The following is a 19647-nucleotide window of genomic DNA, read 5'->3' as shown; positions in this document are numbered from 1 at the left end:
TTCGGTTTTGTTTTTGCATTTTGTCTGCTTCTGGATAAAACCTGCAGCACTTCCAAGCTGAGTCCAGAAATTATGGATTCATTTCAGCAGGGGATCAACAAATGTATGGCACAAAACAATATTTTTTTCAACATATAGGCGTAAAAATTGTCAGAAAAATATTTCCTTACTGATTACAAAATTATACCTACATATTGAAATAAAAAACAAAACATTGACGTTTCTTGGACCATTATGAGTATCTCGTTCAGAAATTTTTTGAACTTTCCTTGTATCACAACTTTGTTGTGATATGATGGCTTTGATGGTGAGATCATAGGATTAATGATTTAACCTTGTTCTGAAACATTCACCATATTATGATGTAAAAGCATCCTGGACTGTAATTGGAATGCTAGGTAATAAACACCAGTAATAAATGTATTCGAAAAAGCGATATGAAATTTCAATGAGCCATTTTATAAATGAAACATTTAAGTATCAATGAAAACTTTTCCTTTCAAAATTGGCATAATACATTTAATGTCCTTTCAAAAAGTTAAAGAAATATCAACAGACTCAATATAACGATAAAGAGACATATGTCATTTAAAGTGCATTGGATGTCTTTTTGTCTCTCCACTTCAATGAGTGACCTCAAAAAATAGAATGGTAATTCACTTAAACGAGATAAAAAAGCCACAATAAAATTTTAAATCCCTGGAAAATCTAGATTAACACTTTGAATCAATGAGCCATTTTTTGCAATACTTTTAAAACGATTTATTAAATAAATAATATATCAAATCCACCGTAATTGAAAAAAGTATTAAACTATAAAGATAATTTTAAAACCTGAATATCACTGAAAAGATACCACTGGTAATAAAGACATTAAAATTAACACCCATATCTCCTTATCGCATGTTGCTGTCTGTTGTATGTAATTATCTTCATATGTACATGTAATAGGTGTGACAAAAAGTCTAATCATTATCTTCTCTTCAGAAAGTCTCTCGAAGCATTTACGCTGTTTTCATAAATCTGTTTCTTTGACTTTGTCTTTTTCCTTTTAATCCTTTCTCACCTTTCCAAAATCCTTTCAAAGATTACTCTCAATTGCCCTTTTCACACTTGTATCATCATTCACACAATTAATTTTGCATGAATACACATCTCACAGAGATGAGGCTTCCTCTAAATGCTGATGATGTCACTCAGCTGTCAAAACGCTGACTTTGTAGGCGTTGTGCCACACACATCACCCTGAAGCGCTCACGCAGATTTCTTGCTCGAACATGATGGTTGGTAATCTCCTCAACATAGCTTTTGGGGAACCACCCCTGCTCCCCATCACTGAGGCGCATTCCCTGCATCCAGCCTGATGATAAAGGAAATTCATTTAAAGCATTTATTTTTAGCTTATCATGGCAATATACACATGACATCAGGGATACTTTTATATTGATCAAAAAGACAACACAAGGCAATGGACAAATCAACAAAGTATATAGGAATTTGAAAGTGGGATCCCAAAATATTGAGTTCAGTGAAAAGATAGGCACAACAAGAAGGAAAACTGTACCTGGAGCTGTCTTTCTCTGTTTAAATGGTTTTGGCTTTGTGTAACTTCAAATGTCATATCTTAATTGGGTGTTTCCCTTAAATATATACTCATGACTTGAGAAACTCTTCATAACAATCAAAACTCTTCATACCAAAAAAATCCTTGTCTTTAACATGCCACTGAGAAACAAATTCAATATAATTTTGACACAAAATCAACAACAGATGCTGAAAGTTTTAATTTATGAGTACATGATATAGTAAAACACTATATCTTCACCCTGGCCAAAAATCTGTTTAAATCTATTTCATATTGAGAACAATGGTGTCTCTTTGTGTTCACCTGTCTCCTATTTATGGTGGCTGCTTCCCACCCTGCATTTGAAAAGTGGTGCACACAGGCAATTCTCAACATTCACTTTTGAAAGGACAGGGGAAAAGGCATGAACAAAGTTGATGCCAACATTTTATTTTGCAAACAAGATTTTTTACTCAAATCCAACATCCATTGCCCAATGTTGCACCACCATTTTTGGTGTGGGGTTTAAGTAGCTCAGAGCTTTGGCTCTGAGTGAAACCAAGAGCGCAACACAATTAACGTTTTTAGGAGTTCCATGAAATCTATCTATAATTCCCGCAATCTCTGTGTGTCTGTGTGTCTGTCTGCGACCACTGTTTCTCGACAACCACTGGTCCGATCTAATTGAAACTTGCCACGTATATTGCTGGGGCCCTGTGGATGTGCCTTTTCAAGGTTTGATATTAATCGGACAAGTGGTTCCCGGCTATTTATCGACCAAACCAATTACAGGATACGGTGCTAGGACGTCACGATTGACGTCACAATTGTTGTTATTTTTTTCTTTCTTTTTTTTTTTTGCACGTACGGCCACGCACGTACGGGCACGCACATACGGGCACGCACGTACGGGCACGCACGTACGGGCATGCGAGAGCAAAGGAAAGGCCTGTGTGGTTGTTTCTGGCATGCGGTTTGAGTTATTTTTTTATTATTATTATTATTTTGCATGTACGGCCACGCCCGTATGGGCACGCACGTACGGGCCCGCACTAGTAATTTAAATTGATGGATTGACTTAAACTTTTCCCATCACTGCTGATGGTACTTGTGCTTGTTTTGTATCGTGCATGAGGGTAAAAATATATATTTGTGAATTATAGAAATAAAAAAACATGTGCTGCATATGCTTTGGGCAATCATTATATATTTGTATCACCACTACCAACATGCAAAGTTGAACTATTTATTGATGTAAACCTTACCATCACCACTATGAGCACAATATTTGAATCATTTATTTATTTATATACAAGTAACTATCTCCATGACCAACAGCCAACTCTGAGTTATTATTTACTCGCAGAAAAACGTGTCAAAATGATGGGCAACTGACTCTTCTGTATTTTCACACTTTTCAGCCTTGAACATTTGAGCTAAAACCAAAAATACAATGAGAAGGGCACTCTTTGATGTCACCAGATATGCCTCGCTGACATTATTGCATCACTATACATACTTGGACCAAGTTTGATTTAAATCCCTGAACCCAGATCCAAAATATTAAATACATCTGGCTACCAGACCATGCGTCCAATCAGATTCAAATTTAAAACATATATTCCCCATAACTACTAGATCGTAATTTAGAAGTTTCACGTCGATTGATGAAGAGGTTCAAGAGAAATGATTTTTAAAAATATTTTCATTCACCCCAATATGGCTGCCAGACCATGTGAACCATTGATTATTCATGAACAACCTGGCATCCTCATGACTTGGCGAACATGTGGGTGAAGTTTCCCCTCAATCTATCACGCCAGTCTGCAGAAGATTTGAAAAAGTGTATTCTTCAAAAAAATCATAGTTGCCAAACCATGTGACCACTTCATCGGTAGAGAACTTTATGTTCCTCATGGATAGGCAATCACACCTGTATTATTTTACCTCGATGTGTTCAGCTGTTTCAGAGGTTTTTGAAGGTTTTAATATAGATATGGCTGTCAAACCACGTGACCGATGATGTCATCAATTTCCCCCGCCACACAATTTAGCCCTAGATGACCATCAAAATTTTTCATTGTGATCGCATAAAGCGTTCAACTTATGCAATTATGACATCACAATGACACCACCTATATCATCATCAAAGACTAAAACACATTTCCCATGGGGAGTACTTAACATGTGCTAAGTTTCAATTTATTCCATGCAGCGGTTTCAGAGAAAGAGGCCCAAAGTTTTTCCTTTTTTCCAACATGACTGCCACAACATGTGACCCATCACATCCAAATTATTAAAAATTCCACATGAGTAGTCACACTTATGGTGAAAATTCTGTGGACATCAGATACGTGGTCGCAGAGAAAACAGAAAATTAGCACGGACGGACGGACACCACAAAAACATAATGCCTCCCGCAATGTCGTCAGCAGAGGTAGAAAAACGTTAAATTAATCACAGTTCAACAAAAACTTTCTCTTGGGAGGATGAGCACTAATGGGAGCAATTTGTTCAACAAAATAAACAGTTTCCATTATACACAGGGTGGTGAATATGCCGCAACAGACATTATCTTCAAAAAACAAATACAATAACAGGAAAAATCGGGAAAATTGCTCATTGCATTATTTGGATTGTATACATGAAGGAAAACCCTTCTGTATTTTCACACTGTTCAGCCTTGAAAACTCGGGCAAAAACCAAAATTACACACAAAAACCTGAATTTATTGCAGAAATTGCTCATCCCTTTACTTAGGCGGTATATAGACATTAGATTGCTGCAAGCCGGATTACATACATGAAGTAAAAACATGCCTGAAACTTATTATGGGTGACCTTTCTGTATTGTCATACTAATTCACCTTGAAAACTCGGGCTAAAATCTAAATTACGGACAAAAACCTTCATTTATCACACAAATTGCTCAACCCCCTATCTAGGCAGTGTATAGGCCACAGATAGATGTCATGATCACTCCAAAAATAAACCAGAGTTGGTGTCAAAGCCACCCAATGCTCGCCTGTTTATACATTTATCGTTTTTAAAAGACTAGTCTAATTATATTTTTTATAAAGCATTGCAGTGAAGTCTGATCCAAATAATTTTAAAGCAATATATGTATTTGTATATTGTAATCAGTAAAAAATAGTGTGGTAGATAAAAACATTAGAAAGGAAATAACTTGCAGCAAAAACTTTAAAATTTTCACACTCATGCTGACGCTGACGCTCACACTGACGCTGACGCTCATGCTCACGCTGGGGGTATCGCTATAGCTCTCTGTTATTCGAACAGGCGAGCTAAAAAAAACAAGTAAAAAAAAAAGAAATAAACTGTCATAGCCCCCGTTGTTTTAATAATTTTGCTTTGTGGAGTTAAAGGGCGAGCCCATATTTATGTACAACTAAAATGTCTGCCAGTCGACCAGTCAGCCATCTTTGATCAAATTGCAAAATAAAGTGAGGGGCACATTTATGCCATCATGTACTAAAAAAAAAACAAGCAAAAAAAGATGTGCTTATGTACACCATCATTCAATATTTGTGTGCCAAGTTTGAACAAGATTGGTAAATGAATGTCCGAGAAATGGTTAAGGATGTGTTCGACACTGTGTTTTGTTTTGTACAACTAAAATGGCCACCATTCGGCCATCTTGGATATTATCTCGAATAATTGAACAAGTGAAGCAGGAGATAAGAAAGGTGGGAGAGGGAAGGAAAAAAAGAGTGTGGAACAGAGACATGAGGAGATCTGTGGAAGGGAGAGGGATGGGGTGGGGAACAGAGGGTAAACAAGGACACTTCAAGGACTTTCAGGTCTTTACATGACAGGGACTTTTAGGAAGGAAAGCAGGGAATTTGAAGGAGGTGGGTTGGGGCAGATGAGCAGGGGTAGAAAATATCATGGTTTTGGATGGGGGAAGATAAGAGATGGTGGTGAACAGCTGTTTCAAAGACTTGGAGGGAAGAATGGGATTGAAGAGAGGGTGTGGGAGTTTGTTTCAAAGGCAGGAAAAAAGAGGAATGAAATAGTGAAGGTGAGCAGTGATTCTTGATTTTGTTAGTTTTACCAGAAGGAGGTTGCTGGTGGACCTTGAATGCCCTGCAGAAATAAAGGGGGGGGATATATCTCAGAAAAATCAGGGGAGTGGGGGACAGGCCAGAGAGGAGACTGTGGAAGACAGAAAGACCAATGACCTGCCTGCAGTGAGAGAGTGAGAGACCCAAAGACCAGCCTCATCGCAGGAGTTACGAATGATCCTAAATGTTTTGGATTCCACAGTGTGAAGCCGAGAAAGGTGAGAGGAGGGAGCAACAGCACAGAGCAGAGAGCAGTACTCCATCAGGCTGTGGATGAAAGCTTTTTATGTGGTCAGGAGCTCAGGTGTGCCAAGGAAGGACTTTGCATGATGGAGGATGCCCAGTCGGCAACTGGCTTTGGAGGCCAGCTTGAAAATGTGGCTTTCCCAGGAAAGATCATGGCAGATAGTGAGACAAAGAAGCTGGAATAAAAGGACATCAGCAAAGAGATAAAGAAGATTTTCCAGAGAATCAGAGAGATGATTGATGAAAATCAGAAAAAGAACAGAGTCCAGAACATTGCCTTGAGGTACTCCAGCCTGGACAGGAAGATAGGGTGAGAGAACCCCATTGATGGCCACATGTTGACTGCGACAGGAGCGGAAGTCTGTGAGCCATGAGTGGAGATGTTCTTCGATACCATAGGAAGAGAGTATGGTGAGCAGAGCAAGGTGCCAGACCGTATCGAAAGCAACCGATATGTCTCAGGATATAGCTCTGATTTCATGTCTGGCATTGAGGATCTCCATCCATTGTTGGAAGAGCAGAAAAAGCATATCCAGGGGAGAGTGTCCTGGTCTGAATCTAAATTGATGATCAGAAATCGAGCCGTTGGAGAAGTGGAAGGATTTTATGTCAGAAGTGATGATGGATTCCATAAACTTGCTGATGATTGGGAGAAGGCTGATTTGTTTGTTGTTGCAGGGATCGGTTTTGCACATTTTTATGCAGAGTCATAAAGTTTGCTGATTTCCAAGCAGATGGTAGATGACCTTGAACAAAGGAGAGGGTGAATAGAACAGAGTGAGGGTGAGCAAGGGCAGCAGAGCAGGTTTTGTGGGCTGATGCCATCTGGACCGGTTGCAGAATCTGAGTCAAGGTTTGACAGCAAGCTCTCCACCTTGTCACGAGAAAAGGACACAGGGTCCTGGAACAGCTGGGTGTGACAGGGTAAGGTGGGTCGGAAAACGATGGGTTTGGGACACAAGATTAAGAAGCAAACATGGAGATTAGGCATTCAACCTTTTCATGTGCAGTGTCAGCTGTGCAACCATTTGAGGTAAGGGCGAAGATGGAGGTGGAACATTCACCAGAAACAGACTTAAATCGATGCCACCAGGATTTGGAGGAGGGAGTCAGGTTTGAGAGTTCAGATTTGAGATTAGAAAGGTGATGTTTTCTGGCTCTCCTGAGGGTAAACACACACTTGCGCCATGCTTTGTGGAAGGAACTAAAGGCCCAGTCACACCTTGACGTTTTAGCCAGCTTATGCCGATTTTTGGAAAATTTGTCTAAAACGCTGGTACACATTGAATACGTTATGGGTAAGTTTTGATAACATTGAGAGCACGCTGAAAAACACTGCCATACGTCGTTGTAGGCTGGCTTTAAACGTTGGACTTTTCGGTTGTCCTCAAATTTTCCATGCTTGAAATTTTAAGACTTATGCCAGCGTATGATTCACACGTTCCGCATAACGCTGGCCATTAGTTGTCGGCACGTCACGCGATCGTTGACACACGTTACTTGTGAGTTACTCTTAAGTCGAAACACGTCGAGGTAATGTTTAGCATACCCGAAACTTATTTATAACCTATGAGTTACGTATTGTACTCACGTTACGCGATCGGTGACGCACATCGACACACGTTACTTGTAAGGTGCTCATAAGTCGAAACACATCAAGGTAATGGTTAGCGTCAGTGTTCCAGACTCCCTGGTTTTTTTTTTTTGTTTTTTTTTTTTCTTCCTTCCTTCGGTATGATGGTGATTTTGACACTTCAATTTCTAGTGCGGTTATAATATAATATAATTAATAGGCTGCCGCTCAACGATTTAAATCATAACCGCAATGTACACTGAACACCGTCATACCGAAGAAAAAAAAAAAACGGGAGTCTGGAATACTGACGCCAACCATTACCTTGACGTGTTTCGACTTATGAGCACCTTACAAATAACGTGTGTCGATGTGTGTCAACAATCGCATATCGTGCGTACAACTTATTCCCATCGCATGCGGAGTGTGTGTCATACGGCAAGTACGTCGTAAAATTTTCAACATGTTTAAAATTACAAGACGTACTCCATTTAATACGACGTATGATAGCGTACTTTAGCATTCTATTCACGCATACCAAACTGAACCATACCGTATTCGACGTGCGCCAGCGTTTTAGACGCATTTTTCAGAGGTCGGCATACGCTGGCAAGATCAACAAGGTGTGACTGCGATGTTGACACTTCCATTTCTGCGGCGGTAATGATATGAATTGTTGTGCGGCAGCCTTTTCATAACCTACGCCACGTCATCGTCGGCGATGCGTGCAGCGCGCTATGCCTAAGTTAGACTATCGTTGGGCATAGGTTGTGAAGGCCGACAACAGGTTCAGCATTCGTTGGTATAAGTTATCTATAACACAACGAAACGTTCTGTGTCCGTTACTAATACGTTATGCATAAGACCAAGTCGTTATGAATACGTCCGAATCTTTAAAAAAAAGATCAAAAGTTCAACGTAAGCCAGCGTTTTACATACATTTTAATACGTTGCCATTGCTGGCAAAAACGTCAAGGTGTGACTGGGCCTTAAGATTGCATTTGGTTGGATTCGCCTTCCATGACATGAAGGCAAGTTGTTTCAGGACAACTGCCTCACCACAAGCTTCATTTTACCATGGGCGGAAGGAAAGGTAGGACAACTGAAGACGAGATGGGATAAAGATGTGAATGAGAGAGAGAGCAAGTTTCTTTGAAAGAATTCCCAGGACGAGTTGATGTCAGAAAAATTAGAGATGGTAGACTAGTCTCGATGTTTGATGGGTGCTTCAAGCCCCTGCCAGTTGGCCTGAGTGAAATCCCAGTCCTGAAGGCACTGAGATGGTTCTCCAATAACAGCCAGAGAGATGTCTATTTTGACAAGCATGTGGTCAGATGAACCGATTGGAGCGGAGAAAGAACAGCAGATATTTTTGGGGAAAATGGTCAAAATCAGATCCAGAAGAGATGGACCACCATTGGTTGAAGTACAGATCAGGAAGTTGACAGATTGTGTCAGTCCCAATGAGTCACAGAAGTCTTTTGCTGAAGAAATCAGAAGCAGGTGAGAGAGGTCCCCACACCTCGCCAAATGGCATGATGACAATTGAAGTTATCACATATGAGGAAGAGAGAGTTGGTCCATGTTTTCAGAGAGCGAGATGTAAATGGGGTCATCACTGTTTGGTGGATGGTACAACACACATATAAACATGAGGTGGGAGTTGAGGGGAAGCTGTAGGCAGAGGTATTCCTGGGGGTGTAGGGGAGAGAGGGCAGTGCATGATGAGTGAGGAATAGATTCTTTGATGAAGAGAGCAACTCCACCGCCAGGGCGAGGCACAATTCCGTCAAACCAGAGGAGGGAGTATGAAAGTTTCTGTTGAGAAGATGTCTGGTTTGTTAGTGGCACCCTGGATGTAAAGATCTGTCAGGTTTGAGCAAAGGCCCCAGATGTTTGAGGTCCACACTGTTGAGGCAGTGGGAGGGGAGGAGGTTTTGGGTGCAGGGGAGAGGAGGGGGAGTGTAGAATGAAGGAGTAGGAGGGATGTAAGGAGAGTTTTTGAAAGAGTGGGGGATTGCAGAAGAGCTCGGGGAGAGGGCAGGATGAGGAGGAGAAAAGGCTTGATGGTGATGGGTTGAGATACAGTTGGGAGTAATAAGAGAGGGGGTGGAGGGAAGTTGAATATTGGAGGAGGTGGAGTGATGAGATGGAAGAGAGAGGGTGAGAGTAGGAGGCAGCTTTGTGGATGTGATGGGGGGCAACTTTGGGAAGGGGGAGTGAGTGTGAAGATTGGAGGTAGAAGGGTGAGTGGGGAGAGTTGAGGGTGAAGGGTGAGAGGGAAGCTTGGAGGGTGGAGTGTGTGAAGGTTGTTTTGAAAGGAAATGGAGATGATGACAGCAGGCATGGCCAAGGTGCAGGGGGTGACGGGAGTGGTGGGAGAGGGGAAGGGTGCAATTTGGTAGTGGTATGGTGAAGAAGGGAGCGGGCAGGAGGAGGTACAAGAGTTGAGGGGTTGGGATGAGGGGAGGTGTGCTGAGAAGATGGATGGAGCATATTTGTGGTGGAGTGAACTGAATGAGTGAGTGAGATATCTGTTTGGTTAGAAATGAGCCCACAGATGTTAGAACACCACACACTTTGGGACAACAGAGGAGTAGCTGATACTGAAGCAGAAGACATTGAAAAGGTGCCAAGATTGGAGGTAGGATGAGGGGCAATATGGGAGGGGTAAGGAAAGGGCATAACAGGTGAGGGGTTAGGAGGGAGGTGGATTTAAGCAGGTGGGGTGAGTTGGCATTGAAGTTGGAAAAAAGGATGATTGATGAACACGAACATGTATTGCAAACTGGGAAGTCAGAGATGCAATTAAAGACTTTACGTGAGGGATGCAATAAAGGAGAATTAAGGGAATGTAGAAAAGAAACATTGTTTAACAGTTGGACTTTTTAGAGATGGGAAGAAGGAAAGGTCAAATTGAAAACAGCCTTTTGAAGTCGAAAAACAGTCACAAATTGTGATACAATACTGAGAACCACACATGCGAAAGAGGAAGTTGGAACATTCAAAGAGATCGTTTATATTTTTAATGAAGATTATGTAAGATGAGGAAAAGGAAAGGTTGAAGAAAAATGGTGTTGGTGTTTGGTGAATTTGGATCAGCAAACACAGAAGGAAGCTCAATGAAAGTTACGAGAAGAACAAGATGGGGCAAAAAACATGTGGTTACGGGAGGTGTAACATGAGAGGCGAAAATAACAAGTTTATACATATATTTTTTAAGATTAGGTAAGATTAGGAAAAGGAAAGGTTGAAGAAAGAATTGTGAAGGTAGATGGTGAATGTGTGTCTGCAAAAGTAGAAGGTGTAGTGGGAGATCGGCAGAAGGAGAAAGAAGAGTCAGTACAGAAGGTAAGGTGGTTTTGTGGGGTATTATGTGAGGGAAAAGGTATTTTTTGTTGTATCTTTTTATATTTTAAGACATGAAACAGAGGGTGTCTTTGAGAGGGATAGGAGGGGGAGGAAAAATTGGAGAGAATAAAAACTGCTGGTAATAAGGAGAAAATACAATAAACATGATTGTGTACACAAACGGGAAGAAGGGTAAGCCTCAAGGAAACCCGATATGAAAAGATGAGGAAAACTCAACAATTATCACAAGTTTTAACACAAGACCGAACTGGAAACACACAGTAAACACAGAGATAACAAAATGGCAGTAAAAGCATGCCAAAAACTACCAGAAAACTTATCTTTGAGAAAGTCGTCAGAGACCCTGAAGAGAAACTGCCACTATCGCTCAAGAATCGGAAATGTTCTGTGCGCCTTGACACTTATATGAGCCTTGACATTGTGAGGAAGAAATGAACATTTACTAGACAACTTATCACCACTGAATTGCTACTTATTACATCGAGATCCTGGTAAACTCGAACAGCATGGCATACCTAATTAAACATCCTAATTACCCTTTGAATGCATACCCCCCCCCCTCAAACGAAACAGTATATTAATATATTTTTTTAAAAAGTCTGGACAACATCGGTAAATGCACGTCCGAGTAATGGTTCATGTTCAAAATCGGGTTTTTTTTAGAACTAAAATGGCCACCAGTCGGCCATCTTGGATATGATCTCGAAAAAAAATGATGCACATATGTAAGCAATCATTCCTTATCTGTGTGCCAAGTTAAAATAACATCGAGAAATACATGTCCAAGAATTGGTTGAGGACTTTGTTCAACATCGGGGTCTATTTTTTTTTTTTTTACAACTAAAATGGCCACCAGTCTACCGGTCGGTCACCTTTGATTAGATCGCAAAATAAAGATAGGTGCAAGTGTATGCCATTGTGTACTGTACTTTTTCCAAGTTTGAAGAAAATCGGACTACGCATGATGGAGAAATGGTTGGGGACATGTTTAAGTAACAAAATAGCTGCCAGTTGACCATCTTTGATCTGATCTCAAAAAAAAATTAAACGACGTGCTTGTGTAAGACATCATTCTTTCATTGCCTGTAAATGCATGTCGTAGAAATGGTTGAGGACGTGTTCGACACCGGGATATTTTTTTACAATTAAAATAGCAGCCAGTCGACCATTGTGGATCTGATGTTGAAAATAAATGACGTGCAAATGTATACTACCATTTGTTGTCTTTGTGCCAAGTATGAATAAAATCAGTCTATACAAGTCCGAGAAATGGTTGTGCAAGCACGCATGCACGCACAGACGCAACAAACGAGACCACATCCATAAGCCCCCATTTCGGACTAAGATGATGCACTCTAATGGATTAATTAAAGTATATAATCAAAATCCGTCTTCGTTTTTGAGGATCAGAACATTTGAACTCATTAAGTTTTGAAATCTTGAGTGAAATCTTAAAATTTAAAAAAATTAACAATTCTTATAACTAAAAGTATTTACCTACTTACTTGAAGCAAGCAAGGCTGTGATCCCTCCTCCTCCATATTTACACAAGAAAATGTGAAATGTCCAAAGCATGAAACTTAACTTTTTCTACTGTTCAGATAATTAAATTGAGTGAAGAAAATATTAAGAAATGTCCCCTCCCTTCCCCACCCCCCCCTTCCTTATCTCAATCTCAATCTCAATCTCAATCTCAATCTCAATCTCAATCTCAATCTCTCTCTCTCTCTCTCTCTCTCTCTCTCTCTCTCTCTCTCTCTCTCTCTCTCTCTCTCTCTCTCTCTCTCTCTCTCTCTCCCCCTCTCTCTCTCTCCCTCTCTCTCTCCCTCTCTCTCTCCCTCTCTCACATTGACATTTATTATAATAGATTGTAAAAATATTTTAATTTACTTACTCATTGAGAAATTTCCACTCACTTTTTTTTATTTTCTGTCAGGAATGCATTCCCACTTCAATACATTGTGAATGGGATTTTGCGACATGTGGTGAAACATTGCTCAAACCCCCTTCCTCACTCCCCCTCCCTTCCTTGCTCCCTCTTCCTTGCTCTCCACCTTCCTCCTTCCTCTCCTCACCTTCCTCGCTGCCCCATCCCTTCTCTCTCTCCCCTGCCTCCTCCTCTCTCCCTCTCTCTCCCCTGCCCCCTGCCCCTCTCTCTTTCTCCCTCCTCCCTTTCTCCCTATTCTCTCCCTCTCCCCACCCCCCCTCATAATATTCTTGTCAGTCAAGCAACGGGTGGTATTTGCTAGTCTATAATACTAAATATGTGTGTGTTTCTCTGTGTGTCAGTGTCTGTCTCCTCCATAACTCAAAAACCATCCGTCGCTTCGCTGACGGGAATACTAAGAGTGGACGGGAGAGAGAAGGTGGAGGGAGAGAGAGAGGCGTGAGAGGGAAAGAGAGGGGGATTGGGAAAGTGAGGAGGGAGAGGGGGAGGGAGGAGAGAGGAGAGGTGGGGCAGCATGGAAAGGGGGAAGCGAGGAAGGGTGGCAGTGTAACGCATCACCACACATCGCTATACATTCTGTGAGGGAGGACGTGTGAAGAGGGGGTGGGAGTTAGAGAAAGAAAGAGAGGGAGTGGGAGGAGGGGAGAGAGAGGGGAGAGAGAGAGAGAAAGAGGGGGGAGAGTCAGGAAGGGGGGAGAGCGACGCCTCACCACACGTCGCTAAACACGCCGGAAGTGAGGGGTGTGAGGTGTGGGGTGGGAGCAAGAGAAAGAGAGAGGAGGGGAGCAATGAAACGGGGGTGGAGTGAGGAAGAGGGAACAAGAAGGGGTGGGGGGAGGAGAGAGCCATCTGAAAAATTGAGTGGAAATTTTTCAGAGTAAATGAATTTAAATATTAAAACAATATTTTTCCAATTCTACCTTGAACTCGTCGTTCACTTATCCCATTGCTTTACTCATTCTTATCCTCCCATTATGGTAATTGTTGTTTTAATTCAATCTTTAGTTGAATTTATTTTGCCTTCCTAACTCCAGAGATTTCCCCACAGAGAATCCAGCCATGGGGGCGGGAGCCTTCATGGCGAGCCTGCTGGTTAATTGTTTTTGTTGCACTCAATTAATTTACACTGTCGGAACATTCCTTAATCTTTTCTTCACTCGATATAATTCTCAAAACAGTAGAAAACGTTAAGTTTAATGCTTTGGCAATTCCACATTTTCTTGTGTAAATATGGAGAAGGAGGGATCCCAGCCTTGCTTGCTTAAAGTGCATACGTAAATATGTTTAGTTATAAGTAATTGTTAACTTGTTTAAATTTTCAGATTTCCCTCCAGGTTTCGACAATCAATAAGTCCTCATGCTCCGATCCTGAAATCTGAAGTCAGATTTCGATGATAAACTTCAATGAGTCCATGAGAGTACATCGTGGTTCCAAGGCAGGGCATTTTTGAGCAGGCTGAAACAAAATGGCGGATTAAAACTCCTGCAATGGATAGTGGGCTCCGGAAAGGAGGAGGTGCGACAGAAAGAGAGGGGGAGTGGGTTTGCCCAATGGTAAACCTGTTTTTGTTTTTTTCATGATGAGCACCCCATTAATTATCTTCAAAAGGGGTGTTTTAATGAAACAAATACCCAGTTTTCATTCTTGCACTCCATTGGAGATCCTTTTGTATGCATGCAAGATTTTGGGCTGCTAGGATTCATGGTTTTGGAGTTATGGAGGACACACACACACACACACACACACACACACACACACACACACACACACACACACACACACACACACTGACATTTATTTATATAGACTAGCAAATACAACCAATTGCTTTGCTGATGGGAATATTGAGGATGGGGTGGAGAGAAAGAGGAAGGGGGGAGTGAGGAGGGGTGGGGGGCAAGGAGGGGTGGGGGAGTGAATATTGGGGAGCTTGGAGGTGTGGGAGAGCAAAGAGGTGTTGAGGGTGGGGTAGTTAGGAAGGAAGGGTGAGCAAGAAAGAGGGGGAGAGCGACACCTCACCAAACGTCATCATACACTCTCAAAGTGGGGGTGGGAGTGAAGAAGATGGAGGAGAGAGGAGAAGAGGGGGGAAGTTAGGAATGGAGGGGTTGCTCTTGACTTGCGTTTGGTCGGCGGACTTGAGGGGGGAATGGAAAGAAGGGTTCTCGACTTGCTTAATCTCTTCTGGAAATGCAGTGGTAGTGGGACTCGAAATGCAGTGGGTGGGGGGGGGGGGTGAGGAGGGGATTTGTCTTGATTGCCAGGCATTAGTGCAAGATTGAATGAAATGGAGTAGGTTAAAATTGCATGTTCAAATGGGTCATACGAAACACCGCCCGAATACATATATGTGTGATTGTGGGGAGGGAGGGGGGATGGAGGGAGGAGGTAAGCGTGAGCGGAGGGGAAGGAAAGGGGAAGGGCGTTTTCCTTCCATCTTCGAAAAAGCCAAGCCAGTATTTGTGCCTTTATTTAATATTCTAATAATTAGTTTGAAGTTTGAAGATAATTAAAAGGGTGCTCATTCTGAAAAAAACACAAAAAATGGCTTACTCTTGGTCAGCCCGCTTTCAACTCATAGGGGGCTTAAGCTGCCATTTTGTTTTCAGACTGCTCAACGATGCCCTGACTTGGAACAGGACACAATGGTTTCTGGAGGATAAAGCGCTCAAAAATGTTTTTTTTTTTACTTTCCTCTCTCATATAATCGAACACCTGATGTTCACACCTTAGAATTGCTGTATACATCGCTTTTGCAGATGCTATAATTTTCAAATTAGGAGCTTGGAGTGATTTTATGCATTATATGATGTGCTTTTCAATGATAATTCCAGACTAATTAAGGTATCTAATTAAAATCTGTGTTGGGATTTGAGGATCGGAACTCGTACCCTTAAAAAGTTTCAAAATCTGGAGTGAAATCTTATAACTATAGCGTTTTTATTGAAGCAAGGTTTTGATCCTCCCATCTCCATATTTACACAAGAAAATAAAAAATTAATTAATTAGTAGGGAGGCCAGGGAACTTCCCAAGAGATTTTTTCTTCCTTCTTCTTTGAGAAGTTATTATGCACATGCACACTTTAAAGAAGTTATGTACACGTACTCTTTGAAATGAACATGTACACTTTAAGGAAATGATGTAAACATACACATTGAAATTAACATGTACACTTTAAAGCTATATGACATGTACACGTCCACTTCCCTACACTCAACATCACTTCTGAGTTTATGTATATTTTAAAAACTAAAACATAATTCTGTCCTTTTGTCAGCGTTTTGTATGTACTGTATGCTGTTGAGATGTCCAGGGATGTGTTCAGTTACCCAGCAGCTAGCTAGTGATTGTCAACCCAGCCGTTCCATATCAAGGGTTTCAAATAGAGTGATTGCTTGAGTGCTGAAGTCACTTAACCAATGCTCTAGAAGAAACATGGTTACTGAACACACCCCAGATTCATCACATGGTGATGAGGATAAACATCTCGACCATGACTTATTTTGGCCATATTGATGAATTCGTCCCTCAGGGGGCAGATTTCGACATCGCACATGGCAGTTTGAAGGTGAATAATTATTTAGTTTTTCCCAAATGGGCTTAAAAACACTTTATTCACTATCAGTAATGAAAAAAACACCAGAATACTGAGACAGCCATTTATTGATGAATAATGAGAATAAGAATGTTCCAAGTAAGACAACTTAAAACTGGGTTAATGTGGTGGCATGATATTAAATATGTAATGATCCATGTAAGAATGCCCTTCCGCTTTTATGAGCAGGAGGGAGTTGGGGGGAGGGGGGAGGGGAGAGAGACAGAGTTGAGGTTCGGAGGGAGTCTTGCCACCACATGTAAGCACATGCAACATTGTCTATCCTGAAGCTCTACGAGGAGAAAAAAAAATCTAACAGGTACCTACATTCAAAGTACACCGCCACCATGCCAAATGAATAAAAAAACAATCATCCAGTGAAGGACATCGCCGGGGTGCTTTCGGCACCCAGCAATGCCGCCTTTCAGCACATGCAGTCAGAATTGGGAGGGAGTGGTGCATAATAATTGATTGATTAATTAATTACATAATTAAAATAAATAAATAAATAATAATTGTAAAATAATTAATTTCTTAATCAATTGGCTGATACCAGACCTAAACCACCACTGTTTCAACTGAATCTGCAACTTTTTGAAAATTAAGTAATTAATCGAAAAATCAAACAAATAATTGATTAAACAATAAATCAAGAATACTCTTGATAGCAAAATCACTAATTCACTGTCGTGTCCAAATATCGACTTCATAATTCAAAAGGTGCCTGAGATATTGCCAGGATGAGAAATAAAAGAAATAAGTAATGAATAAATCAAAAATAATTACATAATTAATCAATTGATTAATAAAAATAATTAAAAAAAACTTTTCACCAAAGCACGTTTTCACTTTTGTCCCCAAATTTCAGCTTCCTAGCTTAAAGGATGGCTGAGATATCGCCCATCAAGCAAGAAAGAAAATAATAAATCGATTCATTGATTAATCATTAATCAAAAATGCTCTTTATAACCAAATCACTTGGTCAGTGTCATTAATGTCCAAATATAGGCTTCTTAGTTCAAAGGGTGCCTGAGATATTACCAGGATTAAAAATGAAATATATATGTAATTAAAAATCGATAATAATTAAGTAATTCATGAATAAACTGATTAATCAAAAAATAAATAAATAAATTTGCCAAAGCAAATCTTCACTTTTGTCCCCAAATTTCAGCTTCCTAGATCAAAAAATGGCTGAGATATAGCCCAGCCAAACAAACAAACAAGAAAAAGACGTTGAGCAGAGTACGGTACTTGCAAAATCCATCAAACAAATTTGACCTTCAAAATAATTGGTGATTGAATTCAGTGACCTGAAATACATATGCAATTCTAATTTCAATTGAACTGGATGAAAATTGAGGATTTTACAATTACCACCTTAGTTGTTGACCTTGGGACTGTTGACCTTTTCGTATATGTTTACCTCAAAAATAATTGGCTCTTTTAATTCAGTGAGCTGAAATACATATCGTATTCAATTTTTAAGTCAATTGGATGAAAATTTAGGATTTTAGAAACACCACCTTAGTTGTGGACCTTGGGCCTATGTTGACCTTTTGTTCCATGTTGATCTCAAAAATAATTGACTGGTTTAATTCATTGACGTGAAATATAAATCCTCTTCAAATTTCAAGTCAATCAGATGAAAATTGAGTATTTTAGAAATACCTCCTTAGTTGTTGACCTTGGGACTACATTGACCTTTTGACCTTTTGACTTCAAAAACAATAGGCTTATTCCTTATGACGAACTCCACCATGTAGTGAAGTTTTGTGAAGCTCAGTTTAAAATTATGACCTGTAGGCGACAGAAAAACAGACAAACAGAATAACAAAGTCGACTGACTTTGTGCGTGTATATATATATGTCTATATATATATATATATATATATATATATATATATATATATATATATATATATATATATATATATATATATATATATATATATATATATATATATATATATATGTCTATATATATATATATATATATATATATATATATATATATATATATATATATATATATATATATATATATATATATATATATATATATATATATATGTCTATATATATATATATATATATATGTCTATATATATATATATATATATATATATATATATATATATATATATATGTCTATATATATATATATATATATATATATATATATATATATATATATATATATATATATATATATATATATATATATATATATATATATATATATATATATATATATATATATATATATATATATATATATATATATATATATATATATATATATATATATATATATATATATATATATATATATATATATATATATATATATATATATATATATATATATATATATATATATATATATATATATATATATATATATATATATATATATATATATATATATATATATATATATATATATATATATATATATATATATATATATATATATATATATATATATATATATATATATATATATATATATATATATATATATATATATATATATATATATATATATATATATATATATATATATATATATATATATATATATATATATATATATATATATATATATATATATATATATATATATATATATATATATATATATATATATATATATATATATATATATATATATATATATATATATATATATATATATATATATATATATATATATATATATATATATATATATATATATATATATATATATATATATATATATATATATATATATATATATATATATATATATATATATATATATATATATATATATATATATATATATATATATATATATATATATATATATATATATATATATATATATATATATATATATATATATATATATATATATATATATATATATATATATATATATATATATATATATATATATATATATATATATATATATATATATATATATATATATATATATATATATATATATATATATATATATATATATATATATATATATATATATATATATATATATATATATATATATATATATATATATATATATATATATATATATATATATATATATATATATATATATATATATATATATATATATATATATATATATATATATATATATATATATATATATATATATATATATATATATATATATATATATATATATATATATATATATATATATATATATATATATATATATATATATATATATATATATATAT

At 37.7% G+C, this 19647-nt stretch overlaps 1 protein-coding gene across 3 annotated transcripts in view; it reads right to left on the bottom strand.

Annotated features, from left to right (window-relative positions):
• Positions 1-19647, bottom strand: part of LOC147034940 (uncharacterized) — a 65856-nt gene that overhangs the window by 351 nt on the left and 45858 nt on the right. For all 3 annotated transcript variants that reach the window (XM_085891482.1, XM_085891502.1, XM_085891491.1), the window contains exon 17: positions 1-1360. This exon is cut by the window's left edge and continues 351 nt beyond it. In XM_085891482.1, coding sequence (XP_085747608.1) covers positions 1197-1360 — 164 coding nt within the window. In that variant the 3' untranslated portion in view covers positions 1-1196. The remainder of the gene's footprint in view (positions 1361-19647) is intronic.

The sequence above is a fragment of the Eptatretus burgeri genome, chromosome 1, assembly GCF_056783735.1.
Source record: "Eptatretus burgeri isolate ZD-2024b chromosome 1, Ebu_testis_v1, whole genome shotgun sequence".
Lineage (NCBI taxonomy): Eukaryota > Metazoa > Chordata > Myxini > Myxiniformes > Myxinidae > Eptatretus > Eptatretus burgeri.
Note: the sequence above shows the minus strand (reverse complement) of the source record. Positions and strands in the feature narration are given on the sequence as shown.